Source organism: Venustampulla echinocandica (genome assembly GCF_003357145.1).
Source record: "Venustampulla echinocandica strain BP 5553 chromosome Unknown scaffold_0, whole genome shotgun sequence".
Taxonomy (NCBI): Eukaryota; Fungi; Ascomycota; class Leotiomycetes; order Helotiales; family Pleuroascaceae; genus Venustampulla; species Venustampulla echinocandica.
In genome coordinates, this window is record NW_022474205.1 from 4,578,503 (window position 1) to 4,605,284 (window position 26,782).

General features: G+C 50.1%; 6 protein-coding genes across 6 annotated transcripts; 4 read left to right on the forward strand and 2 right to left on the reverse strand.

The window, feature by feature from the left end:
• Positions 1-288: 288 nt before the first annotated feature.
• Positions 289-1,898, forward strand: BP5553_01426 (Dolichyl-diphosphooligosaccharide--protein glycosyltransferase subunit WBP1; the record flags this gene model as incomplete). The annotated part of the gene is made up of 4 exons (XM_032010049.1): positions 289-430; positions 507-617; positions 675-1,414; positions 1,467-1,898. The coding sequence occupies 4 exons, from the start codon at positions 289-291 to the stop codon at positions 1,896-1,898; spliced, it is 1,425 nt and encodes a 474-aa protein (XP_031874103.1).
• Positions 1,899-3,723: 1,825 nt separating this feature from the next.
• BP5553_01427 (uncharacterized protein) lies at positions 3,724-4,817 on the forward strand (the record flags this gene model as incomplete). The annotated part of the gene is made up of 2 exons (XM_032010050.1): positions 3,724-4,044; positions 4,248-4,817. 2 exons carry the CDS (start codon positions 3,724-3,726, stop codon positions 4,815-4,817), a joined length of 891 nt encoding a protein of 296 aa, XP_031874104.1.
• Positions 4,818-5,685: 868 nt separating this feature from the next.
• BP5553_01428 (BEACH protein) lies at positions 5,686-13,878 on the reverse strand (the record flags this gene model as incomplete). Its single annotated transcript, XM_032010051.1, has 5 exons — positions 5,686-5,733; positions 5,823-10,189; positions 10,242-10,722; positions 10,772-11,175; positions 11,226-13,878. 5 exons carry the CDS (start codon positions 13,876-13,878, stop codon positions 5,686-5,688), a joined length of 7,953 nt encoding a protein of 2,650 aa, XP_031874105.1.
• A 1,792-nt stretch (positions 13,879-15,670) lies between these two features.
• BP5553_01429 (Serine protease) lies at positions 15,671-17,841 on the forward strand (the record flags this gene model as incomplete). Its single annotated transcript, XM_032010052.1, has 2 exons — positions 15,671-16,432; positions 16,627-17,841. The coding sequence occupies 2 exons, from the start codon at positions 15,671-15,673 to the stop codon at positions 17,839-17,841; spliced, it is 1,977 nt and encodes a 658-aa protein (XP_031874106.1).
• A 593-nt stretch (positions 17,842-18,434) lies between these two features.
• On the forward strand, positions 18,435-21,836 carry BP5553_01430 (uncharacterized protein; the record flags this gene model as incomplete). The annotated part of the gene is made up of 1 exon (XM_032010053.1): positions 18,435-21,836. One exon carries the CDS (start codon positions 18,435-18,437, stop codon positions 21,834-21,836), a length of 3,402 nt encoding a protein of 1,133 aa, XP_031874107.1.
• A 1,055-nt stretch (positions 21,837-22,891) lies between these two features.
• Positions 22,892-24,900, reverse strand: BP5553_01431 (Conserved glutamic acid rich protein; the record flags this gene model as incomplete). The annotated part of the gene is made up of 3 exons (XM_032010054.1): positions 22,892-23,158; positions 23,215-24,125; positions 24,183-24,900. 3 exons carry the CDS (start codon positions 24,898-24,900, stop codon positions 22,892-22,894), a joined length of 1,896 nt encoding a protein of 631 aa, XP_031874108.1.
• Positions 24,901-26,782: the final 1,882 nt, after the last annotated feature.

Below are 26,782 nucleotides of genomic sequence, written 5' to 3' on the forward strand. Positions count from 1 at the left end.
CATGTTGTATCTGGGGGGTTAGCACAAAGCCAGGAATTGAGGAGCATATAGACCTACTTATTTAACCAGGTACCGAGTTGCGCCCTGAAATCCTTGGTGGTGGTAAGTCAATTGCACGCTGGGGAACTCAATCTCATGCTTGAGGTGAGGTTGAAGTTGTGGTTCAAAGCTTGGACACGGTCGGAGAAACAATAATCCACCTCCAAGTCTTGGCATTGAATTGCATACGTTTCCTATTCACAAGCCGCGCTGTAACATCGAGGAAATCACACAACAACAAGCACGAAAATGCGGTGGATTCTTTCATTCTGTCTGCTGGCGCTAGCTGCCATCGTGCAGGCGGCGAGTTCCAGTGGTAATAAATTATTGGTTGTGCTTGAAGAGCTGGCCGAGAAGTCGAAATATACAACATACTTAGGGGATCTTGAAGGTGCGAATTGGCGGGCTTGCTAGTCCAATCCCCCATTTTCTTTTGGGATAGCGATACTGAATTCATGGTGTTATAGCTAGAGGCTTCAAAATCACAATCGATTCGCCAAAGAACGAGAAAGTCGCGCTGTTCGAATTGGGCGAGAGAGCTTATGACCACCTACTCCTTCTACCTTCGAAATCGAAAGGTATGCATAGTTCAAAGCTTTCCAGACGTAGGGTTTATAACTGACCATTCTTCTTAGGTCTTGGGCCCCAATTTACACCGAAGCTTCTTCTTGACTTTGTCAATGCGGGTGGGAACATCCTCTTGACGCTCTCCGCCTCAAATCCAACACCAACCACCGTCGTATCTCTACTCCTCGAGCTCGATATCCATCTCCCCACCGATCGTACAGCGCTAGTAGTTGATCACTTCAATTATGATACGTTGAGTGCTGCTGAGGCACACGATGTTGTCCTTGTCCCACGACCAGATTCCATCCGGCCAGCTGTCAAGAACTTCTTTAAGGGTGACGGAAAGGGCGGAGAAGTTATTGCCTTCCCCCGTGGCGTTGGACAAACTCTTGGGAATGCCAGTCCTCTGTTGACACCTATCCTCCGAGCTCCTCGAACTGCGTATTCATACAACCCGAAGGAGGACGTCGAGGGTGTTGAGGATCCATTTGCCGTCGGCCAGCAATTGTCTTTAATCACGACGATGCAAGCCAGAAACTCGGCGCGTTTTACCGTTATTGGTTCCGCAGAAATGTTGGAGAATACTTGGTTTGATGCCAAGGTTAAGCGGAGCGCAGGTTTGGGTGATGTTGCTGCCGGTGCGAAGAAGGTTCAGACCTCCAATCGAGAGTTTGTCAAGGAGGTGACCGGCTGGACATTCAAAGAGCTTGGAGTTTTGAAGGTTGGAGCCATTGAACACCACTTGATTGAAGGCGTGGCCGATGACAGCATTATCAACCCGAAGATCTACCGAGTTAAGAACGAGGTGGTAAGTTGTATTCGCCTAACCCAATTGTTATAGGGAACTAAATATTTTCTAGACGTACTCAATCGAGCTTTCGGAATACTCCTGGGACCATTGGGTGCCATTTACCCCTCCAGCGGACGATGTAGTCCAGCTCGAATTCTCCATGCTCTCACCATTCCACCGCCTTCCTCTCACACCCTCAACCACCACCGCAAACTCCACAATCTACACCACAAGTTTCAAACTCCCAGACCAACATGGAATATTCAACTTCAAGATCAACTACAAGCGACCGTTCCTTACCAACCTTGAAGAGAAGAACACCGTCACAGTTAGACATTTCGCCCACGACGAGTGGCCGAGGAGTTGGGCCATCAGCGGAGCCTGGCCTTGGCTCACCGGAATCGGGGTTACTGTTACGGGATGGGTGGCTTTTGTTGCGTTATGGCTGTGGAGTAAGCCTGTGCCATTGAAGCTAACAACGAGTGGGAAGAAGATACAGTGATTTTTTAAGCAAGGAATGGCTAAGGCAGGGGATTTGTATGATAAAATTAAAAGTGTATAGCGAAATCTGGGTCTCTTTATTCACTCAAGCGAAAGTTCCTGTGTGCTGTCGAATAGACCTCGTTCCATTTTGCTCAATCACTACCTAAGTAGTTATCAATATCACAGTCGACTAAACTATGCTAAAGCTGCCCCCTAACCCTTGTTTAATGTACTCGACGAATGGTTCTTCGGCTCGTCTGGCCCGTCTAATTTTAATCGGTGTTAAAATGATGCTAGAAATAGATACATATGTTGTCGGGTGGGATTTGATATTGTTTCCAAATGAGGTTGGGCAGTTGTTGGCTCTGCTAGCTTCAACGATTTTAACCAAGTGCCACAAGAACGGGCATTCGGCCCTTTTCACTTCTGGAGACATCACAAAAGCTCTGCTAGCCGTGAGGTAGTTTAGTGCTTCCCCCACTATGAGGAACCAGGCAAGGGAAGACGTAAACAACATCGATATGTGTCTGCCCTAGCTATTCATGTGGCTTTGTATTTGGTGTTGCCCGAAGCTTTAGCTTGTCGTCTTTGAAAATATGCATGGTGGCTGATAATTCTAATATCTAACTGGAGTCAACGGAGAGCTATTTTTGATAGATTCCTAATCTAGTAAGCGGTTTTGAACGAGGGATGAGGCTCTAGCTTACGGGGTATACCCGGTAGACATACATGCAACTAACCAAGCAAGGAGACTATATAATATTTAGGTTTAAAAGACAAACCCAAACCAGAGTTTAAGCTTCCAAGTTCCTACGCCGGCGGGATGTAGTGGAACACGGACCGCACCGCCGCCGAGCAAATGGGAAAATGAGAATGCGAGTCCTCGACATACGAGGCTACTGCGCCGCTGTATAAATCAATATCTTGGTACCTATGGGTGTACGAAGTACTTAGTACGTAAACGCCGATTTACTTCGGAGGAATCGAATAGGTCATCCCTCATAAAGGGAGCGATTCGCACAATGCAACGGAGTGGTTCGCCAAGAGTCGCCAGATATATGGGAGAGGCTCCAAAGAGACATACGAAGTACAGCGTCGGCGAGAACGACGGCGTACATATGCTGTACCACTGCACTAGACACGAAGAAAATAGAGCTACGCCGCGCTTATTGAGGATTACTTCAATAATACTTCTTCGCCGCCTTACTTGTACTTTATAGAAAAAGAAAACAAGCTTAAATCGTATATCCGACCTATCCGACATATCCGACGGGGTTCCACGAGGTACAAGGTTGTATCCAGCTCGGGTAGCAAGCGAACGCGAAGTCTTCAGCCCGGACCTCTAAACACTCCGAGATCTAGTCTACCTACAGTAGTCTCGGGGCAAAATCTTCCCGCAAGTTCGTTCGCACCCCCAACGTCGCTATCCATGGCTATTTGCAAACAAATCTGCCAACGCCCTGCAGTGTTTCGTATGGAATATGGAATTTGTAAACAAATCCCGTCAATAAATTCCGCTATGACACGCACTCTCCCCACTCTCCGTAAGCTACTAGTAGGCCCATTGCCGTTCGCTTCGCCTCTCTTTTTATCCGCTTATCCTCCTTCCTCTTGTTCTTCCTCTCATATCTTGTCTTCTGTTTGTCTTTTAATTTCTGGCCTTTCTTTCACACTATTTTTTTGTTTAATTCTTCTATCCCGACTTGCCTAAACGAGGTGGGTGGTATCCTCGAGGCTTTCAGCCAAACCAAAGGGCTGTGCAAATAAAGGCCTCGGCCTGCCCTCTTAATACCCTTCGAAGTCGAAAGCTTCACCAAATCCTATATCATATCAAGAAGCACCGCATGGCATCTCTCGTGAGCTCGGCCATCCAGCTGGTCGGCCGCGGAACGCTGCGCGACAAATATGCTGAGTGTACATTGGACACCTGCCCCCTCTGGACCTCCTACTACTTCTACCGCGTCAACCTGGCCGCAAATGCGACATTCATCTCCCTCTTCGCCATCTCTCTCATCGGTTTCGTCGTTACATTTGCTCTTACCCGTCGAGCCAACGCTTTCTCCGCCGCTATGATCAGCGGGACGGTATTGGAGGTTCTTGGGTATTACGGCCGCATCGCAAGTTGGAAGAACCAGTGGGCTGAGACGGGCTTCTTGATGCAGATTGTATGCTTGACCATTGCGCCTGCGTTCATGGCCGGGGGGATATATCTTTGTTTAAGGAGAATTGTATATGCGTTTGGACCAGAGAACTCCCGGATCGCTCCAGAATCATATACCAGGATTGTGCGCTTACATTTATTTCCTTACCCCACTACTTCTGCCCCTATGGAAATCGCAAAATGCTAACTCTAGAACTCTCAATATAGTTCATCCCCTGCGATCTCCTCTCCCTCCTCCTACAAGCAGCTGGCGGCGGCATTGCCTCGTCCGCCTCTCATAGCGGGCATGATCCCACCGTAGGAAACAACATCATGATAGCTGGGCTCGCCTTCCAGGTAGCCACACTCTTCACGTTCATGGGCTTCTGCATCGACTTCACGATCCGCACGCGGAAGCGCTACAAGTCTATGGGGGAGCAAGCATTCGACCAGAACCCGCTCTTCATCGAACTCCGCAGGTCCCTCAAATTCAAAGGTTTCCTCGCCGCGTTGACGCTCGCCACCATTTGCATCTTCTGGAGAAGCGTGTACCGTGTTGCTGAACTGGCGGAAGGTTGGACGGGCCACTTGATCAAGCAGCAGTGGTTGTTCGTCGGATTTGAGGGCGTTATGGTCATTGTTGCTTGTCTGGCGTTGAACGCGTTTAACCCCGCCTACACATTTAAGGAGGCCATGGAGGGGCTAGGTGGATTGGGCAGTAAGAAGAAAGCCAAGAAACAGGAGACGAGGAGTCCGAGCAGCAGTGATGTAGAAGGGGTTAAGACGGAGAATGCTTAGATCTTTTGCCGGCGCGGGGGTTTTATGGTGTAACGATGATGTCTCATATTTTTATAACATATAGAAGTTCCATCTAATCTGCTATTAAGCTCTCATCTCTTCCGAAGCTGATGATCCTTAAGCCACGACCGTGAAACTATTTTCCGCAGGTGCAAGTTCTACTATTCCCTTCGGCGCAAAACCACCTTACCAGTATCTTATTACCAGTCTCTAACCAACGTACTTGAAGAAACCTTAACGCAAATAAAGCCTTAGTATAAACTATTATTAAAAACACAACACCAAATTGCCCCAGTGAGTCGACATTCTCGACCGCCTACCCCGTTATCAAGGTTTATATTTCTAGTAGTTGTCGTTTTCATCACGTGGAGATGTCACCTGGTCGACTAGCTAAGTCACGAGGTTTTGTTGCACATCGCATCAAAGTGCACTTTGCGGGAGTCTAGGGTCAGCCGAGGTTTGGCCGGTGCCTTGGCTGGTTAGCTGAGGTCAGCAGCCGACCTACAACCTGACTTTGGAAAGCACTTTGAGGTTGCACACGCTTAGTCAGTCATACCAGACGAAGTACACCTTCTGCCTACGGACTACCACAATCTCGCCCAACATCTAATGCCCTATTCAATAGGTAGGAAATGCACATTCATTCCATTTCCTATATCATTGCATAAACCCTTCTTTATCTAAAGCATCCACCACCACCGCCAGCATCACCTCCCGAACGCCATACCCATATCCATGCATATTTAATCATTTCATCAAGTCATTCATATATATTCTACCACCCACACATACATACTCATTCTGTCTTTCCCCATTTTTCTACATATATCCCCATCTATTGAACCCTCAGCGCTGAATTCCTCCAAATCTATCTTTCTCTACGGACTAGATCCCATTGATACTGCAACGAAAACACCTGTTAGTGAAGTTCGTGGGAAGCTTAGTGGGGATATACGGAAGTCATAGGGGACGGGGTTAAAGAGATAAGAAATGAGAAAAACTAACCACTCTCCCATCTTCATCCCCCGTATAAAGCACCTGCGCCATCGGCGCAATGCACGTAATAGCGGCATCGGAGCCAAAACTTCTATTATTCACGCCGCCCACAGCAGTACCGACGACATTATCGCCCTTCCTCCTGTCATCACCCTGCTCCAATCTCTTAACGAGCTCCAAGCTCCATCCTGCGGCTTTCCCTCTCCCAACGACTTTCTTCCACACATTCACAACACCTCGACGGTGTCCTGTGAAGAGCAGTGTGTTTTCCAGCCATTCATTGCCCGTGCCTTCGTACCAAGCACAGGAAGAGATATAGTCTTCGTGATCACTGCATACGTTCTGCTCGAGGATGAATTCGCCATTGAGTGTGTAGAGAATGACTTTTTGGCCGCGGCAGAGGAGAATGTCGCCGGAGACGTCGTTGATTCGGGCGCATTCTACTGGTCTTCCGTGGGCTAACTTGCGCACGAATTCTAGTCGGTTTAGGTCCCATAGTAGGACTACGCCATCGGATGATGCAGACAAGAGAGTAGAGAAGGATCTTGAAACGGCGAGAGTGGTAACGGGGGTTTTGTGCCCGAAGAGAGAGGATCGAGGTTGCAGCTCCACGGGTTTAGAGGGCGATGTAACGATTGTATGTGCTGAGAGCACGCAATCCTCACCGGCCGTGATGAGCGTCTGTAATGAAGCGAATATGACGCAGGATATCTGGCCTTGATGGAGGTTTTCAAAAAGCCCTGCGAGCTTTTTGCTGTCGCTAAAATAAAACCGGATGCTGTTGTCAGCGAAGCCCCATTCTAGAGTTTTATCGTACTGCGGAGGGAGATTCAGCTTGAATGTCGTAGTGCAGAGAAGACGGTCTAGCTTAGATGAGTAAACGAGCGAAGCAACACGCTCATTACTCTCTAGGAGCGGGAACGGAAGTCGAGTCAGTGCTTCGGCGGAGGTATCGAGTCTCTTGATACGGTTACGGATTTCGTCGCGAGCTTGATGTGGTCGGGAGTATACTTGATAAGGCGTCTGTCCAAAGTTGTGGATGATGCTGATAGTACGCTTCCTATCCTCCTCATCTGATATATTATCAAGATTCGTGGCGCCGTGGTAAGAAAGGTGATGGAAGACGTTGACACTTTCAATAGCCGCTTCGCCACGCTGCTTGCAGCCAAATATGAGATCGATCCATTGATGAAGATGTTTGCTGACATATGGACTCTCTAGCGCTTCTCTGTGCTTAGCAATAAACACCTTCGGATCACCTTTGGCCCATGGCGGGAGTTGGACAGTATCCACGGATCCGCCATCGCTTTGCCTAAGCCCGAAATTAAAGTCGTTGTGATTGGTGAGGAACTCTGGCAAGTAGAAGAATTCAGGAATCAATTCCCGGACATCTGTCATATTGTCCTTGGAAGCAGACTGCCAAGCTTTCGGAATCGAATAAAACATTCGGTCTGCATGGTCGAAATTACCTCCTTGGAGTAACAAGAATGACTTCACAAATGGCTGCAGCCTGATGAGATATGAGGTAACGATCATAGCTGACGAGTAATGAGTACCATAATGGAACGCTGGCGTGTTCTGATCACCCATATCCGCAAACGTCTTATACCGTTCTACGAAATCCGCCGATCGAGAATTATGCTGCGCACCCATCGGTTTCGACAGATCTCTGAAAGACGCCGGATTATCCAAATCCAACTCCTCACTGGTATAATCAGCCAGGACCCACGGGAACACTGGATATTGAGTGAGATCATTGAAAGTCCGACCAGCCATAGTATTGACCAGCATCAAATAATGGAAATTCGAAATCTCCCCTTTGGCCCATCGCCTCATCGCGGGATTCCAAGCCGAAGAATTGAATATGCTTCCAAATTTCGACCCAAGGGACGCAGGGCCGTCTTCAGAGACCCTCAAAGCTTCAAGCCGCCATCCATCCTCTGGGTTGGGAAGGCTTGAACTTCCATTAGAATGAGGTGCTTTGGATGTGAGCTTTGCATAAAGATCATCTCTGACCGGAGGCGAAATAGCAGTTAAAAGATAGCTTCGACCATCAGTGAAGAATACCTCCACCGCAACATCTCGAAAGAGGAATCGGCGTTTCGAGATACTAATCACATCATTCCATTTCCAACTCCTAGATTCCTGTTCCGCCCTAATCGGTTGATTCGTCCGTTTCGGTGCAGCCTTGGTACCAGGCTGACCAGCAATTATCTGCAGGTATGGATCTCTGTCTTCTGGGGGAGCTTGAGAGACATTTACGATTTCTCCGTCCGATCTCTGAAAGACATTGTCGATGAGATAGAGTGAATCCTTGCCGAGGATTAATAACCCTTCACAAGCCTCGAGCCCTATGATTCGCGAGATATTGAAGACTTGTTGCACCTGATCGCCTCGTTGAAGACTCCGCATAACCTTCCGGTTTTTATCCTCGTAGCCTTCATCACCTTCTCCATTTTCATTGGGTGGCCCTTCAACGAACTCGAAATCTTCTTCGGGAAGAACAGTCCCTTCAGGCCCAGTCTTTGCATCTTGTTGCACATTCAAGAGAGCACCAGGCAGCACATCCTCCTGGCCGTCAAACCCAACAGGCGGGGCTGCAGAAGCTGGGGTCGTCCCAACCAAAGCCAAGGTCGGCGTAGAAAGTTTCGTATCTAGTTTAAGAGCCCCATTCCTCGCCGTATCCGTGGTCCTTCGCTTCGGCTGATAATCATACGCGGGCGCCGTCCGGTCGGGCAACATACGAAGACGCATCCGATTGCGGCCTTCGGTCCTATCCAACTTCCACTTTGTGGCACTTCCATTATCAAACACAGCACAAGGTCTATGAAGCTCCCGATCCATCTTCGCAAACGTAGACGCTATGAAGCTAAAATTATCCTGCTGATCCTGCTGCGATCGTTGATGCTTGAGATGTTCTGACGCGTAGATATTCTTCATCCAAGAGGAGGTCGTAAGATCATGCTGGAAAAGGCTTTTTTCATCATTGAGATCTTCGGTATGCCATTGTCTCAGCCGCTCTCGCCGTTTTGCAACTCGTGTCTTAGCTGTCTCTTCAGTTCGTAGGTTTTCTGTGCTGACGAAGTCTTCCCATGCTTTAGACATTGCTCCGAAGAACAGGGCGTCTAATTCCGCGCGTTGCTCATCGACCCACGCCACAAATGTCTCGTTGTCCAGCTCCGTAAGCTTTTTGAAGTCGGACGTCAAATGCTTATGCTCATTAGACATCGATTGCCTAAACAGCGCCGAAGTCTCTTCAGGCTTCTGAACAAGCATGATACGCCAAAGGTTGGACGCTGCAAGGCGTACACTTTCCCGCGAATCAACCAACTTGACATACAGTTGATAACATATGAGATTAAGGTATTGCTCCTCGTCGCCATTAGAAGACAGCATGACAGTCTGCCAATAGAGAAGCTTGTCCATGAATTCCAGAACCTCAATCTCAGAAACTTGCGCACTATCCAGCTCCGAGAGCCTTAAAAGCACAACTCGCAGGAAGACGCTCTTGATAGAGAGGACAGCCTGACTGCAAAGCCTCACACTCTTAATTTTCGAGATTTCAGGACGCTGGAGATATTCCAGGATCGTCCCTGCGAAGTCTAGTAAAGGCTCCGCACCGCTCAAGAACCATCCTTCAAAAATAGCCTCGCCCATGTGGCTAGCAAAACGAGCCATGTTTTGGAGCAGTCTCGGTTCCCATAGAGACTTTTGATCTAGCTGTATCGTGTTGCCAAGCTGCGACATGGTGTTGCGAAGCAAGTATGATTCGAAGTAGGCTTGGTGCTCTTGGAAGCCCGGAGGCACCTTTAAGAAGAGGCCAAACCCCGGGAATTCTTTTCGGGCGATAACCTGATCAATAAAGACGTTGATCACAAGCTCGAGTAACCCCTCAACGAGAGCATTACTAACTTTCTGAGTGGTGAGTTTTTTCTTCGGCGACATGACAAGGTTCAGTCTCGCAGATGAAGGGCTAAATTCTGATGGTCTGGAAGTGAGCAGAATGAACGAAGATCCTCTCCGTAGCGGCGTTGCTCTTGGTGCGGTCGGGCTTGGAGGAAGCATTGTTTCTACAGTTGAAGTTCGGACAATTGGCGTAGGAGTGGTGGTCGCCCGGGAGATAGGTCGAATGATAACATCATCGCCCTCGAATGTTAAGGCTGAGTCTCGAGAATTCAATTCAGTCTCAGGACTAACGGCGTCGGCGCTGACGATGACTGGGAACAGCACTGCGACCAGAAGCCTTACGTATTCGGAAGATACTGCAAATTCTCGAAATTCCGACGACTTGGAATGCAGGTCTGCGAAAAAGCGGATGACTGTATGTAAAACTGTAGCTTGTCCGCCAATACGAACCTGCCTGGTTTGTTGTGTTTCTGGAGAAGGGTTAGTGATTATTCCACAATTTCAATATATAGATGGTCTTACGGCGGGATTCCAATTCCTTAGTCAACGACATGGACCTACGACGGGAACCACCATTTGGCACACCAAGACTCGACGTCGGGCTTTGCGGGGTGCTCCGGTCCTTTAGAGGCGAGTCCGGGTCATCCTGGTGACGAAGGACATCATTGAGGCCATGCTGCAGCATAGACATAATCACAGGCAGCACGCCCGGATACACGACCTTGCAGTTGCTGAAAGTTTCAAGAAGGCTGAACAACTCAAACGGCCTTTCGAAATCGATATCTGCGACATCTCGAGCCAACAGGATACTGAAGCAGATCGGCCATAGCGTGGAAATATCCCACCATCTTCGTAATCTATACCGCATGATAGCAAACCCCCCCGTCTGCGTCGCAAATTTCGTGACGTAGCCTGAACCATGGACTACGAGGAGCCGGGCTAAGATTTTCGTTCCGAGGACTACGACTTCGGGATCATCCTCTGTTAAGAGGTGGAGCAGCCACTGTTGATGTTAGAAAATATGTCATTATAGGATATGAGGTCAAATATACCTTATTCGTCACAGTCCTAGCAAACTTCTTGATATTGGCGGTGCTACCCTTTTCACACAGAAGATCTGCATACATTTCAAGCACTCTACTTCCGACTTCTCGTTTAGTCATATAAGCAGAGACCACATCCTTCCCATCGAATAAGACACTGATGGTGGGCCGTTTAGCATCATTCATCATCGAGCCAGATCGAGCTGGTAAGGTACCATACTGGGATTTCGGTGTCCTCGATGCGGAGCTTGCGGGTTGGTGATACGCGTAAGTGATGAATAGAGCAAGCGACCGGAACACTTCAGCGGTCATATTGCATTTTACTAGGCTTTTAAACGCTTCTATGAAGGAAGGGAAAACATCACGAGGAAAGGTTTCCGCTTTGAGAGCATCGAGGAATCGTTTGACAACGCCTAGTTTTGTCAGCGGTCTCCCCTACAGCCTATGGTGTTCGAAAACTTACGCATTCGAAAAAGCCTCCGAGAGTTGAATTGGTGGAATTTACTGTTCACGCCAAACGTGATGAACTGTTTATAGTACAGTTTTTGCGTAATTGGAGCAGTCTTCCTCCACATGTCAAAATCAACAAGCAGAATGCGATATGCCAAGGGGTTAATAATGAACGACTCCTCGGGTTTCTCGTGATTATAGCCAACGAAATCCAGCACCAGACTGAGTAGCTGAAATCCGAGCTGCTCTCGATCATCGGTGGTCATAGGGGAGGGATCTATACGGCCTCCTCTTGATGAGATAACCGTCCCAGCGCCCAGTTTACCGCGGAGCAAAGCGCCAAGAATAGCGTATCCATTTTCGCGCTCCATGGCTTCGCTGTTCCGCCAGCTGCCTTTGATGCTCTCGAACAAGATATCAACAGCTCGTACAATACCTTCTTTGGTAGTGGCGTCCTCGACTAGTTTCAAGGCAATACCAGCTAAACCCCCGAGGCGCCATAGGGTATGGTCCAGCGATTGGGGAACAACAATAACCGGGTCACCAGTCAGCACCGCGGCCCCTTGAGACCGGACTAAGGCTTCATTGATGGAGGGAACAGCGGCGTTGATAGCCAAAGAAGTGCCAGTGTTATGCGTCAGCTGGAACAGGTTGTTGGACGCTGTTCGATTCAAGCCACGAAGTAATTGCGATTCATGTAAGGGATGATGGGTCCCATCCACAAGAACAGCTGAAGGAAGGATACTGAGCAAGATGCGACTTTCTGGGACCAGATTGCTGGCCTTCTCACGGATGGCACTAATAATATCCGATTTCTCATCCTTTCCTGGGTGCATGAGCTCATTGCGCATGCCCAGTGCAGCAGAAGCCTCATAAGTTTGGAACGAACCGAGACAGTCTTGGAAATTACCATTATATCGTGGCCCAAGCCGAAAGTAAACCGCAACGAGGTCATCGCTAAGCACATCTTCAAAAAGATGTGCCGATGCTAATGACCAGCGGGAGAACACAACACCTGGTCCTAGGCGGGTTGATAGGTCTTGCGGGGTACCAATAAATGCCTGGACAGGGTTGGTCTTCGCAGCGGCGGTGGTGAAGGAGGCAAAAGTATCATTGCTAGTGCTGGAGGGAGGGGGTTGTGCAGGGTATTGGCACTTGACCTGCTCGACGAACTCTCCATCAACATACAGAGCTGCCTTGCTTGAAGTCATAGTTTTCGGTCGTCGATGAACAATTGCAATATGGTACCACCGTTGCTCAACGAAAGTAGTAGATTTGAATCTCACACTTGGCCTAGACGATGTAACAGATGTCTGTAGGATAAAGTTGTGGGTATCTTTTTCGAGGTACGCAAGAACAAAGCAGGTTTGTGTTGAATCAAACGCTCCAAAGACCGTTGTATGAGAATTCGGATCAAAATGATCTACGTGGATCCACGCCGCGAATGTATACCCGGCGGCATTGGATGGAGGAAATGACCGGCCCAGGGTCGGGAGCTCTACGGATGCATAGCCATTTAAAGAGAGATCAAACTGGAGATACGCAGGTTTATGGGACTCCTTTAAAGACTGCAGAAGAAAATCTGCCGCCGTGGATGATTTGCTACCAACCAGATATTGGGCATCGCTTAAAGTGCTAACCCCGAGGGACATGAGCGAGCTGCAAAGACGCTCTACAGAGCGTCTCTCGGGAGCCGCAAGAGGTGAATCGGAATCGAACGCCAGTGGGAGGAGCGTTGAAACGATTCCCGTGCTATGCAGGGCCAACAGGTTGTGGCTGGACACGGAGGCAATCCTAGTCAAGGACAGAATGACAACCAGAGCAGCCGGATTCACAGATGTTCCGGGCACTCGAGGGATGGTCTTCCAAAAATCTATGATGATCGGCACCACGTCTGCATTATAAAGCAAGGCCCTTTCTTGCACAATTCCTTGGAGATTGGAAGCCAGCAAGGCTAGAGCGGCCTCATCCTTCGCCTCACAGCCGGATGACGAGGTTCCTTTTATTTGTTCGGCGCTCCGGCCAAAATAATCGGCACCCTTATTTCTTATGGGGCTACCAGGCTGTTTCGCAGAGGTGTGTAGTTCGGCGGCGCTCTGGCAGAGGATCTCGAACCGTTTGTCATCCAGGGCAAATGCGAGCAGCCGGCCAAAGAGCTGACCCTCGGCCCAAATATCGGATTCGCTGCCGCCAATGCCAATACTGGCTATGGTCTGCTCCAAGGCGGCCCAGCCACCGCCCTCGACCCTTCGTTGGAAATACCTCCGATTCCCATAGTGCTCCCGAAATGTCTGCGCCAGAACCCCAAGAATAGCCCCTAAGAGATCAAATAGTTGAGCCTTCTCTTTCAATTCTCGATTCGTTGGGTGGTAGAAGCCGGAGAAAGCACGGAGGGTATCCAGGAGGACCTGGAACCCGTTGAGACGTCGAAAGTCATCGTTGGCTCGCGAAGGCGCCGCGGAGGCAATCAGGTACTGGCGGATGGACTGGACTTGGTCGATCAGCACGGGTAGGTCCGGGTATGCACCGGCTGGAGGTTCTTGGGATATGCAAAGGGTGTTGGAGAGGTCGTCGAGGAGGAGTTGGAGCTCTGCGGTCGCCTTGGTGGTCTCTGGTGGGGATGATGCAACTGTTGATGAGCGATGGCGCCGCGCTCGAGTCGACATGCTTCTGTTTTTATTTCAAACCCCTCCAGCCCGAACTCCCAGATGACTTCTAAGTGCTCGTATCGGCCCTCATGAGTAGCATTGACGTAGCTGTGCCGGCGCAGGGTGCAGTGCAGGAAGCCGGACAGAGGTTTATAGAGTGGATTCACATCCAGCGGGGGAGAGGCGAGACGGAGAGCTCTCGGAAACGACGGGGAAGGGAAGGGCGATAGTAGGGTTCCCTGCGTCTTGGGGTATAAAATGATGGAATAGGATTACACGAACGGGGTATATTGGAGCTGTTGGTGAAGTGTCAACACGGTGCTTCGGGAGTGATTTAGTTGTTGGCGTCAGTTGGGTCAGTTTGGGTGGTGGCCTTGCGAGGTTTCCAGCTGCAGGGCTGTGTTTCTGGTGGACTCCGGACTTTCGTAAGCGGGCGAGGCAGCAGAGGCTGAGCTCTATCTCGATAGTAGATAGATACTACTGTACTGTAGATACGGACTCCGTAGGCATGTTGGTATCTCTTCAAAAGGACTGCTATCTACCTCGGTGCATACCCCGATACTACAGTGCTACTCGTATGGAGTACACATGCTGCACCCGATCAAGAGTGAAGAGTCAAGAGACGAGGTGCACATGAGTGCTCTGTCGAAGAGACCCGCGGCCTTGTCAGAGCACCCAGGTTCCAGCTGGAGCTCCAGGCCCAGCTCCAGCTCCAGCTCCAGGTTCAAGGCTGCATTCGGTGATTCAGCGACTCAGCGGCAGGTTTCAGCCGAAGGGGGAAATGTTTCACGTGAGGGGGATATTACTAAGCAGCCAGGCCCTTCCTTGATTCTTGGTTTAGCCAGCCGGGTGACCGCCTGACCATGTGCCTACTCTGTCTGTACTTCTGGGGATGAAGTAGGTACTGGCTGCCAGTATGTATCTACAGCTACTCCGTGCTCGAGGACTGTTCTTTATTGTTAGCTGTAGTGGTTCTAGGTTCTAGGTTCTAGGCCTCGACGTATGCGTATGCGTATGCGTTGGAAGTGTATGTACATAGGCGGTCTGCGATGTACAGTACACCTGTGCTGTACAGAGAGTACTCTGTACGGAGGGCAGTACAGGACGCCGGTCGCAGTGCTTATCTCCATATCTCCGACTCCGCAGATACCCATAAAGTACTGTAGTAAATGTACAACTAAACTACACCGTCTACCGTACACTATGACAGACAGCGAACTACAGCGAACTACACTACACTCAGCCGCCTACAACAACTCCGCAACCGGGATGTAGATCGTACAGTGGTACGTACATAGGACGTCGTTCGCCGTAGTCGACCCGACGACGCCATCGCCACGGTCAGTCACGCTCACGCGCACGCCTGAACGGTGCCTGGTTGGTACCTTGTAGCACTGACTTTCGTACCTGTGCGAGGGCTTACGTCGTACGCAGTGTGGTGTACTCGTACCTAGAGCCTGCGCGGTGCCATTCTGCGTGAGACACAGGCAAGTGCTCTGTACTCTGTACGTACTGTAACTCCCATAATAACAAAGCAGCTACATGCCCAGTACAGTATCAATCCCCTCCGATAGCTGTTATCTAAGGTGCCGCCTTAGTCCAGTCTACCTACAGTAGTCTCCCTTAGCTATCAGTAGTAAGTAATAGACATGCGCCGAGGGCCGTCCGCATCCGCATGATCAATCCCCCAATCTGATAAGCAGCGCAGTCCAGTCCAGTCCAACCCAACCCATTCCAGTCCAATCCGGGAGGCAGGCGGTGGCTCACGAACCCACCGACAGCTCCGCCCCCCGTTCCGCCCCCCCAATCGATGACTGTCACTGGCCCAAGCTCGCCCTTAACTACCCTGTGGCCCTGCTGCCCCGTTGCCCCATCGCCCGCCATCCTCAACCTACCTCCTCCTCCTCCTCCTCATCCTCATCATCCTCTCCTCCTGCTCCTCTTCCCTATCATCATCATCATCATCATCACAACAGCAACAACAATCACCTACATCCCCTCCGGAGACAGCACCGCAAACTGTCTTCGTCTTCCCCTTCATCCGTTTCTTCATCTCCATCTTCAGCATCCATATCGACAACTCACAAGCTACTCCGCCCTTCATTTGTTTATCCCCCAAGGCGTCGCAGGTAGACCAACAACCACCAGCTCCAACTCCAGCTCCCAGCTCTCCCCCCCCCCCAACCCTTCCTTCATCATGCGTGGGCTCATCGCCTTGTCGCTATTGCCGCTGCTGGCTTCAACGGCCCCAACCTTCAACACAGACACCATCCATGATGGCGCGGCTCCGCTGCTCTCCTCGTCCAATGCCGAGGCCGTCCCGGATTCCTACATCGTCGTCTTCAAGAAGCACGTCGACGCAGCCTCCGCTTCCCACCACCAGACCTGGGTGCAAGACGCCCATCTCACCAATGAGAATGTCCGCACCGAGCTGAGAAAGCGGTCGGAGTCCACCACCGCCACGGACATCTTCGCTGGCCTGAAACACACATACAACATCGCCGGCGGCTTCTTGGGCTACTCCGGCCATTTCGATGACGAGGTCATCGAGAAGGTGCGAAGGCATCCTGATGTAAGTACACTGTCCCCAAATCATGCCTTGCCCGTCATCTGCCGCCATCATCTATGAAATGCCCACGGTGAGAGGGTGATGGGCCACCATTCGGCTCTGAGTCATCTCCAGAGTTGTTCCCAATCCATGCCCAGCTTTCCCTTATCTATATTCGCCACTACACTAGACACCAAAATGCTAACTTCCCTTCTCAGGTCGACTACATCGAGAGAGACTCGGTCGTCCACGCCTTAGGTGATGAATCTGATGACTCGGGGAAGCTCGAGAAGAACGCCCCATGGGGTCTTGCTCGTATCTCCCACAGAGATAGCCTTGGCTTCAGCACCTTCAACAAGTACCTCTACGCCGCTGACGCAGGCGAGGGCGTCGATGTCTACGTGATCGACACCGGAACCAACGTTAACCACGTTGACTTCGAAGGCCGAGCACACTGGGGAAAGACTATCCCTCTCAATGATCCCGATGAGGATGGAAACGGCCACGGCACTCACTGCTCTGGTACCGTCGGTGGCAAGAAGTATGGTGTTGCCAAGAAGGCCAACATCTACGCCGTTAAGGTTCTCAAGTCCAACGGTTCAGGAACCATGGCCGACGTCGTGAAGGGTGTCGAGTGGGCAGCCAACGCTCACACCGCGAAGGTCAAGAAGGGAAAGAAGGGCTTCAAGGGATCCGCTGCCAACATGAGTCTTGGTGGAGGCAAGTCCCCAGCTCTTGATCGTGCTGTCAACGGCGCTGTCGCCGCTGGTGTCCATTTCGCCGTGGCCGCCGGAAATGACAATGCCGACTCCTGCAGCTACTCCCCAGCCGCTGCTGAGAATGCCATCACCGTCGGTGCCTCGGCTCTTGATGACTCCCGCGCATACTTCTCCAACTTCGGCCCATGTAATGACATCTTCGCCCCTGGCTTGAACATCCAATCCACCTGGATTGGCAGCAACACTGCCATCAATACCATCTCCGGTACCTCGATGGCCTCGCCCCATATTGCTGGTCTTTTGGCCTACTACCTGTCTCTCCAGCCCGCTTCTGATTCTGCCTACGCCGTTGCGGATATCACCCCCAAGAAGCTCAAGGATAACCTCATCAGCATTGCCACCGAGGGTGCCTTGTCTGATGTTCCTTCCGACACCAAGAACATCTTGGCGTGGAACGGCGGTGGATCTTCCAACTACAGCTCCATCATCAAGGCCGGCGGATACGCGGTAAAGAATGTCAAGACGCCTGCCGCGAAGCTGCCAACCACCATCGAGCTTATGGAGGAGGCTATCGAGAAGGACTTCAACATGTTGTCAGGAGAGGTCGTCAAGGGCGCCGAGTCTGTGGCATCCCACGCCGAGAAGCTCTCCAAGAAGATCAAGCAGTTCGTGGATGAGGAACTCGAGGAGTTCTTTGAGGAACTTGACATGTGAATAGCATGACATGATATGTTAAGATCTATCAGCATTGAATGATGCATTTTAGGGGCCTGACTTCCCTTGTGCTTTTGTTTTACAGTTTGGGCATTGTCACGGATTTGGAGCTGGATGGTGGTGGTTCGGTTTCCTACTGTATGCATTTTATTTGAATTACAGGTTTCCTTGCGTCACAACTCTCCTTGGTTCATGTTCTTAGAACATACAATAGAACAAATACTCGGAATTTGTAGCAACCATTATTTTACAGTGACTCTCATGGGTGACAGTATAATCGCCTTCGTTCTTCGGACATATCTATGCATTCCTTGCAAGTGCTTGATGGGTTAACGGGAAGGTGCCCACAACTCCATGCTAGATAGTTCCTTCTCCAGCTTTCATATTCCTCCCCCTCTACAAAGGTTTGCACCTTCCATTCAGCATGTCTGCTATAGCTAGGGCTTTATGGCGAGATATCTCACGACAACATTCTACAACTCCATGCTCAACTTTTTGGTTAATATTTACGTCAAGCGGAGCATCACCAGAAGCTATTATTGCATTCCATCAGACTCATCTCAGTTACTCTTTTCTGAGCACCCATCACCAAGATGCTTCGACGCAAGAGGTCTAAACGGCTCAGTCGGAGCAAGTCAACAGCATCAATTCAAAGCAAGTCTGACACCATGGACCCAGACATGGCTCGCCGCCATGCATACGCAGCAGCAACGTTAGCTTTTGCACGAGCACAGGAGAGAAGCAGTGCTGATATGGGCTACAGCCACGGTAACCCGAGATCGAGGCAAAACACGTCGAGTCAATCTGAGCAGACTTCGTTTTCTCAGTCAACAACTACTTGTTCGAACAAGGGCGAACCTACTCTTCACCGCCAAACTAGTGTTCGCTTTGCTGGTCCAAATGCCGTACCAAGAAAGCGGTCTGTCACGAGAAGAACGTCGAGTTCACTACAGTCAAAAGCTAGTTCATCTGCTTTAAGGCCAGTCGCCATCACCACCGACGCTTCTGTCCCAGGGGCATATCGCCCACCAGATCGTTCATCTTCAATCGGGAAAGCGAACACAGGGAGCTTCGTTACAACCCTCTCAGCATATGACGAATACTACAGGCACGAGGATGAAATCCCATCGACTCCATCATCATACCGTCGTATCCGCAAGTCCAAATCGACCTTCGGTTTATTCAAGCCTCCTAGCATTTTCTATTCGACTGGAAGTCCCAACGGGTACTCATCCGCATATAACCGACGTCGAAGCAGCCTCTCTGGCTCTCGGACACCTCAGAGTCAACAATACCAGGCCCCGTTACGTGCCCCAAAATCCATGAGCTTCCTCAGGGGCGGGAGGACAAGTACTCTGCGGCAATCAAACGACGAGGCGGTTCAAATGGCACGCGACAGGTTCTTCCAGGAAGCAACCCAAGAGCGCCTTCGAGAACAACCATCTTTTCTGTTCAGATCTAGGGCCCAGAGACAAGAGAAGCCATTTCGGAAGTCTCTTCGAAGCAGCAGCATGAATAGCAGTGCTTTGCCCGTTGCGTCGGCCAATCAACAAGTGACTTCGAAGGAACCAAGTTTAAGAGATAAAGCTCGGCAGGCTTCGAAAAGCATCAGAAGCAAAATCAAGCGGGTTTTTGGGTTTTCCAAGGACAAGCCGGTGACTGTTCCTAACCAGCAAGTTGACGCACGCGACACACACGTTCAAGATTATTTTCCCGGTCCAAATTCAGTTCAAGGGGCCTACTCTGATATCCCATATCCAGACGATGCTCAGCGCTCGCGTGCGGCTTCTCGGACGTCGTTGCGTGGTCCTACTTCGAGTGAGAACCTCAGATCACGCCCCAGCAGCCTCAGAAGTGGTCGAAGTGCTAGGAGCCTTAGGTCAGAGCATAGCGGCGATGCTTCCCGTGTTACCAGCTGGACCAGCACAGCCGCCAATACCATTACAAGTCAGGGCGCGCGGATACTTTCTGCGAAAGAGCAGCAGCGCCTTTCCATAATCAGAGAACATGGGACGCATATTCCCTCGTCCAACTTCAAACGCCTCCCTTCCACGAATCAAATTTCAGTCAATCCCATGACCCGGCACACAGGGAGAAGCTCTAGGGACGCACCACCTCCGGTTCTAAGGCTTGTTAATAGCGCCAGAGTCTATTCGGCTCTGATGAAACGGTTGGATGAAAACAGTCCAAATCAAATCCTTCCGGAGTCCTGCAGGGGCAGTCTGGAAAATATCTCTACCCCAAGAAACGTCCAGGGTCCTAGCAGCTCTGTCGACAGTGGCCGTGGTAATCAGACAGGAACCACGATCAGACAGGTACAAGAAGAAGGCACTACCAGCCATACCACCAACGTTGAAGGGTCAATCAGGCGCGGTCATCAGTGGCCACACCCCAGTTCGATTCCCGCTGCCCAGACAGGAGCTGTGCCTGGGTACACGGGGGCGCGACCACACCAATGGAGAACATCTGATCTTGCTCATGGGGCACACGTGAGAAATGATGATGATGTTTTCGCCCAGGGCTTTGCTCCAGATGCGCAACATCGAGGACAGAGTTCATCTAATACCTCTACATTAATTATTTCTCGACAATCCAACACTAAGCCCTCGTGCTACGCCATCCCTGGGGGTTCAGTCCACACCCCCCAAGAAATTGCGCTGCGGAATGAGCCAGTTATCCAGGAGCGTAGGCTTCGTCGAGAATCAAGATCAGCGTTCTTTGGCGGATCACAAGTCACAATTTCGAGGAATACAAGTCCGTTTCGAAGGGCAATGGCTGAAAGTGAACACAATCCTGCAGCGGTTTATGGCGGTGCTCCGGGCTATTCTCCGGGTGGAAATAGCCTTTTTCAAGAGCCGGAACAGATTACAGACGAGGCTGAGAATATCGACAATGAGAACTCACCTTGCGCTTATAGCGCGAGTTTATATTCACGAACTACAGGGGGACAAACGCTAGGCCCTGCCAATAGCAATATATCGTTACTCGTGGACGAACAGCATACTCCAGATCCGCTACCGCATAACATGAGTACCGGAGATGTTGTTATTATAGATAGAGCTACCTACCGTCCATCGATGCCAAATAGCTATGGCAATCACGTCACCGTATCAGCAGGCTCCCACGAGTGGAAGAGGTGGATGTCCTCGGAGGTTGCGAAACTCGAAAGATCCAAAGAGAATAAACCGAGCAACTCTTATGTCAATTATGCGTTACCTACAATGCCCAAGTCCCTTCACACTAAACATACCCTTGAAAGCGCCCAGACAGACGGAGCAGACGACCGGATCGTTGTGCAGCAGGCCATAGTTGTGGAGCAGCCTTTAGGAGTTATTTCTCACCAGAACCCTAACATCTCAAATCTTTCCTTCCCGAGACCTATATTGAAGAACAGGTCTCAGGTCTCACTTGTCGAAAATGCAGAGCCAACGAGCGGCAGCATATCCTCTACCCCAATTCCCGTCCCGCCACCACCTCCACCTCCAATTCCTATTCGCTCTCCTCTTCGGTCCCCTAAATCAAAAACCCCTTGCCGCTCTGCCAATGGTTACAACCCAACAAGCAGTATCTCAAGTATGGATGGAACGCGTTCCCTTCACAACAGGCATGGTCCGAGAGGTACCCTTCGAAGCGTAAGAAGCTTCGAGACGCCAGTAAACGTGTTGAAGAATTATAGTCGACGTTTCCCACCCGTACCCAGCCTTGGCGAAAGCCTCAACTCAGCAGTCGAGAAACAGTTTAGTTCCCTTTCTACGAGATCGCGAACTCCAGCCCGTTCTACGAGTCGAGAGAACGGGAAGTCGAATATGACCTTGACCGGAGGAACTGATGATATTTATGGGACGGATGGGGCTGGGTTGATGGGACCTGATGTCGGTGAACAGAGTGAAAGGGCTGCGCAGGTTATGGGTAGTAAGAGGATGGTGGAGCTTTTTCTTAGCAGCCGGAGGAAGAGGATCACGGGAGGGAGCGGGGATAGTGGAGTTTTTCTTTAACGCCCAGACTGGTGAAAAATGAGGTTGCATTGGCGTTTGATGGATGGGTGGTTTTAAGATATGATACAGGAGTTAATCATAAAGATGGGGATATGCATTACTGCAAGAGGTATTGCTAGGCATCATATGTGTGTTAGCGGTTATTAAACCTGACGAAACATGAGGATGCTTAGACAACAGGAAAGGCATGCATTGTATTAGGCCTTGGTATTAAATAGGTTAAACGTTCGAGTGTTTAAAGTAGAGAGACGGGGGCTTAAAGTCGATACTGGCAGTCAATAAAATAAAATACATGTTAATACAATTCGTTAAATGGGTTTGGTGTGTGTGTATTACTTTAAATAGATGGGCTTGAGAGAATAGGATTGAGGGATATGGGTTTGAAGGAATGGGTTTGAGAGATGCTGGTGAGATGAGCTGGATATCCGGGAGAAGTTCAAAGGGGAGTAGGGGGAGCTGAAGGGTTGGTTTATTATGCATCTCACTGCAAGATCTCTCGTTTTTCATTTTCATGTTCTATTTTAAATTTTCATTTCAGTCTCACTTATAATTCATTTTGATGTTTTTTTTTCTTCAAGTCCTTCAAAATGTTGTCTAGGAAGGGTGAGGACCGTAAATATAATAAAACTCTACGGGGTTTATAAATTGAGGTATTATTTGAATTTCCTCGGGCTGGCTATAGGGAGGACGTAGGTGGGCGCGCTTGTATGTGCTGAAAAATGAGAGGTCATGATAAGAGAGGGATGGATGGATGGATGGATGATACGATGTAAAGAAATATTAGGTGGCGTACGTAGCGTGGAGTGTATTATGATAAAGAACTAGTTGGTTTTATGCGGGGTAAAACAGATGCACGGGAGGAAATCAGATGTATGTACCTTATGGAAAGGTAGTATAGTAGTATGAAACGAGATATATAAAAAAGTCCAGGAGGCTAAAGGCGCTATATACCTAGGTATGCAATCATTTCACAGCCGTTACGTTCGTTTCTCATCTCATCTGATCTCATCTCGTCAAGTTTGCTCGTCACAGATTGCCACTCCCCGTCCAATTTCTTACCAACCCCCACGATGACTTCTCGGAGGTAGTCTCCGACCACCGGAATCATAGATGATCTCGCGCTCGATGATACGTTCATCGTCGAAGACGGTCTCGCTGCCATCGCGGCGATCACGTTCTCTCCTCCGCTCAGCGCGCTCCCACTCTACCCTTTCACGCGCTCGCTTTTCGAAGCGCTCGCGCTCCCGCTCGATTTCGCGGATCCGGTGTTGTCGTTCCCGTCGGATGTGCTCCGAGATCTTAACGAGTTCTAGGACGTCCTCCTGTGTGGTGTGTTAGTTATATGTTGTGGGGTCAAGGGGGAAGTGGGGCGGTATACATAGCGCAGGTATTGGATGATGTAGTAGAAGTATTCCGTCTCCTCGAAGTCATATCCCATTTGTTCGATGGCTTCTCGTACGACGAGATCTTTGGTGATCTCTGTCCAGAGATCTCCGGTGCGGTTCTTGGGGGGAGGGCGAGGCATGCCGACCCGTCGATCGCTGGTCTCTTCGATCCTCTCGTATTCTCGTTCTCGTTCGTAAACAGGGCCATGATCGTGGCGACGGTTGTTGGAGGTGGAAATCTCTATCTCGAGGTTGCTGGTCTCTCGGTTGGTTTCCTCGCGTACATCAATTTTCTCTCGTCGGGGTTCCTCGCGCTCCCGTATTTCGACCCGGTCTCGTTCGCGCTCAGGGATGAACTTGCTCCGACGAACGCCATTATATCGTTGCCATGTAATGTCCTGGCTTGCTCCACCTACACCATCCATACGGACTCGTTCTGTTCCAGGCGGGACGTCCACAATCGCCCAGTCCTTCGTGGCCCCATTGTATGCTTCTCCGATGAATGCTCGTTCCGCTACCTTTCGCTGATAGTACTCAGCCTCGTCATCGTCATCATGGAGGTGGTCATGATGATGGTGTCCGAAGTCCTCTCGGATATCAACCTTGACCATGTCCCGGTCCCTAGTGTCTGGTCGAGCACTTACGCTGCGTCGTCTATCGATGTCTACTCTTGTATCACGAACTCGCAGTTTGTCTCGCTCTTGATCGTAGATGTCACTGTCATCGAAGAAATCGTTCCGTCGCGGCCTTGAGGCTGGCTGTGGTGTTCTAGATCGAGACTTGCTCCGAGTAATGTCGATTTCGGTGTTGTCACGGGAGGTATGAATGTCGATATCTGTTTCTCGGGTTTCTTTGCTACGGCGAGGTGGTGGGGGCGGAGATGGAACACGCACCCGTTCGAAGCCTTGTCAAATGTCAGCAGTTACGTTACTTAAAAGAGCGAGGTGAACTTTGGACATACCATGGTCGATGTGCCTATGGTGAGTGATGATTTCCTGGTGGATGGGGGGTGCACGAATAGATCTGGGGGGTGAGGGGGATGGAGAAGGGGAAGGGGAAGGCCGTCTACTCTCACGCTGTTCGATATCGATATTGCGGATGCGAACCGAGGTGTCGAGTCGTGGGGGCGAAGGAGTGCGCTGCCTTTCTCTCTCTATGAATCTCTCCCGAATTCGCACTGGCGATGGAGAGCGTTCTCTCACCCGCTCTCGAGTCTCCGTCACTCGTGCGCGCAACCTGTCCGGTGGCGGCGATGGAGAGCGTTGCCGTACTCTCTCGACGAATCTCTCTTGAACTCGCACTGGCGATGGAGAGCGTTCTCTCACCCTCTCTCTTGTTTCAGTCACCCGAGCTCGCAGCCTGTCCGGCGGACTTGGAGATCTGTGGAAGATCCTCTCTCGCTCGCGGACTCGAACTGGAGATGGCGATCGCGGTCTTCGCTCAAGAGGCCGACTCGTAGTATAGCTCTCTGTATCGTGTTCCCTTATGACCAGCTGTCCTGGCTCTTGTCTGCCGAAGTCATCTCGCAGAAAGGCTGGTCGGCTGTCTCGTTCATCCCGCCTGGAATAGACATCGGTCTCCTCGTACTCCCTTTCGCGTTCTCTGGTTCGGACGGGGAGCGGGCCTTGCCGTGAATAATAATCGTGCTCCTCGTAAACCGCATCTCCGCGCCGCGACATGGCTTCTGTGAGGTGGACTTGGTGGGGGAGTGTCACAGCGGGAAGCGATTGTTATCGCTATCGAAGCTCGGATCTTGGGTGACGATTGCGGGGTCAGATTGATGTCGATGGAGGATCTACGTAGAGATGTGATCACAGAGACCGGATTGACTGCGAGAGTAAGACGTAAGCTACAGTGGCATAAGGCTGGGAGGCTGAGACAGGTGGTACTGTACCAAGTGAGCAATGGTGCAGTGCAGTATTTCTGGACTGGGCGAGATGACGGCCTACGCTTGGTATTGGGCGAACCTGCGATAATAATGGAGAGGTTGGCAGTGGCTGGGCTGGACTGGGCTGAGCGTCTCCTCTCCGAGTCTCCAGTAGGTTGTGATGAGCAAGTGAGAGATGCGTCTTGTCACAAGCTCAGATCATGGCAGCAGGCAACCCACATCGGTCACTGGTCCAGTTGGTAGTCGAAGCGCTCCACCATGTACAGGTACGAAACCCTCCGTGAGGTGCGTTGGTGTGTGGGTTCTACAACTGATGTAATGCTGCAGGTGGTAGCCAGAGACCAGAAGCCAGCAACAAAGCAGAGCCAAGTCTTAAAGGGCCAGATATATACTACGTAGTTGAGACTCGATAATACGGAGTAGTATATGGCACTGGTACCAGCTATCCAGTCCCTAGTTCTGGTGTTGTTGCTTCTAACAGCGGGTGTTCCTGGACTGGGCCGGCTTCAAGGTTGTTTGATCGCCGCCTAAATCGTAAGCGGCACTGCCAAAGCTCCACGGTATTTAGGGTATCACGAAGAATTACTAGAATCACTAAAAACATTTTTGATGCGCAAACTCCTATAGACTATAAAATTTCTTGATACAAAGTGAGTGCCTTCCTTTCCATAAAATTGCAAGACGCAGCCTTCCGCGTACTAACACCTACAGCCGACTCACTCTGTCGACTGAGTTACCCATGGCATATTTGCATTGGTTTTCTTTTCTCGCTATTCTCCAACCTTTTGGGTTTTTGAGGGCATCTCATCTATGCCCTAGAACTTTCACTCCCTTATTAAAGCAGGGCTCTGGGTCCTTGGGATAACTGATTAGAGCGGGATGGTTATAGCTTCTAGTTTTTTACAGATGCAGAATCCGGAGCTGAATTAGATACCATATATCCAGGTATTGACACTGTTGAGTAGTGAGCACCTCGAAACTCGGTACAAATGTCTTCGAGATCTCGAGAAACCATCCGTCCTGTCTCCAAAATAGGATTCTGCGGATTTTTTACACTAGGAAATTACACCAGGAAATTAGGCCGCTGAAAATAAACCTCTAATGGATTATAAATATTTTTTTAATACGACGTTCTCTGAAAGCTTCGCTGGAAGGCCCATTGTATATAGTTGGTGTTATATCTCAACAGCCCTCATGATCAAAGTCAGAGATTATTACTTCTACTAGCTTTGTAGCAGCTCAGGCTTTGGCAGGTTTAGCTAACACAGTATCTATCTTAACATCTTATCACTTTTTAAAATTATACGCAAGGCGTTAAATGAGTTGTAGGTCGAATTAACTTGCAAAGTGCTCCGTCAGGCTTTTGTTTTAACAAAAACGCAAATCTAACATGTTATATATAGATGAAGAAGTAATAGTGATAAACGGCTTAAACGCGACAACACATCTTAAGCTGAGTACACCTCATGTAGTCCGTCAACACCTGCACAAAACGTATCCTCGCCTGGCATTCTAGTTACCAGCCTGTTTCCGTCAGCACCAGACACACGCAGTCTTTCTTTGGAGTACCGGCGTGGCGGCGGCTGCACGACCAGCTAAGCTGTTGGTGGGACCCTTGGTTCTATTATAAAGAAATGGTCTCCCAGGATTAGCACGAGCCGTCTGTTAAATAC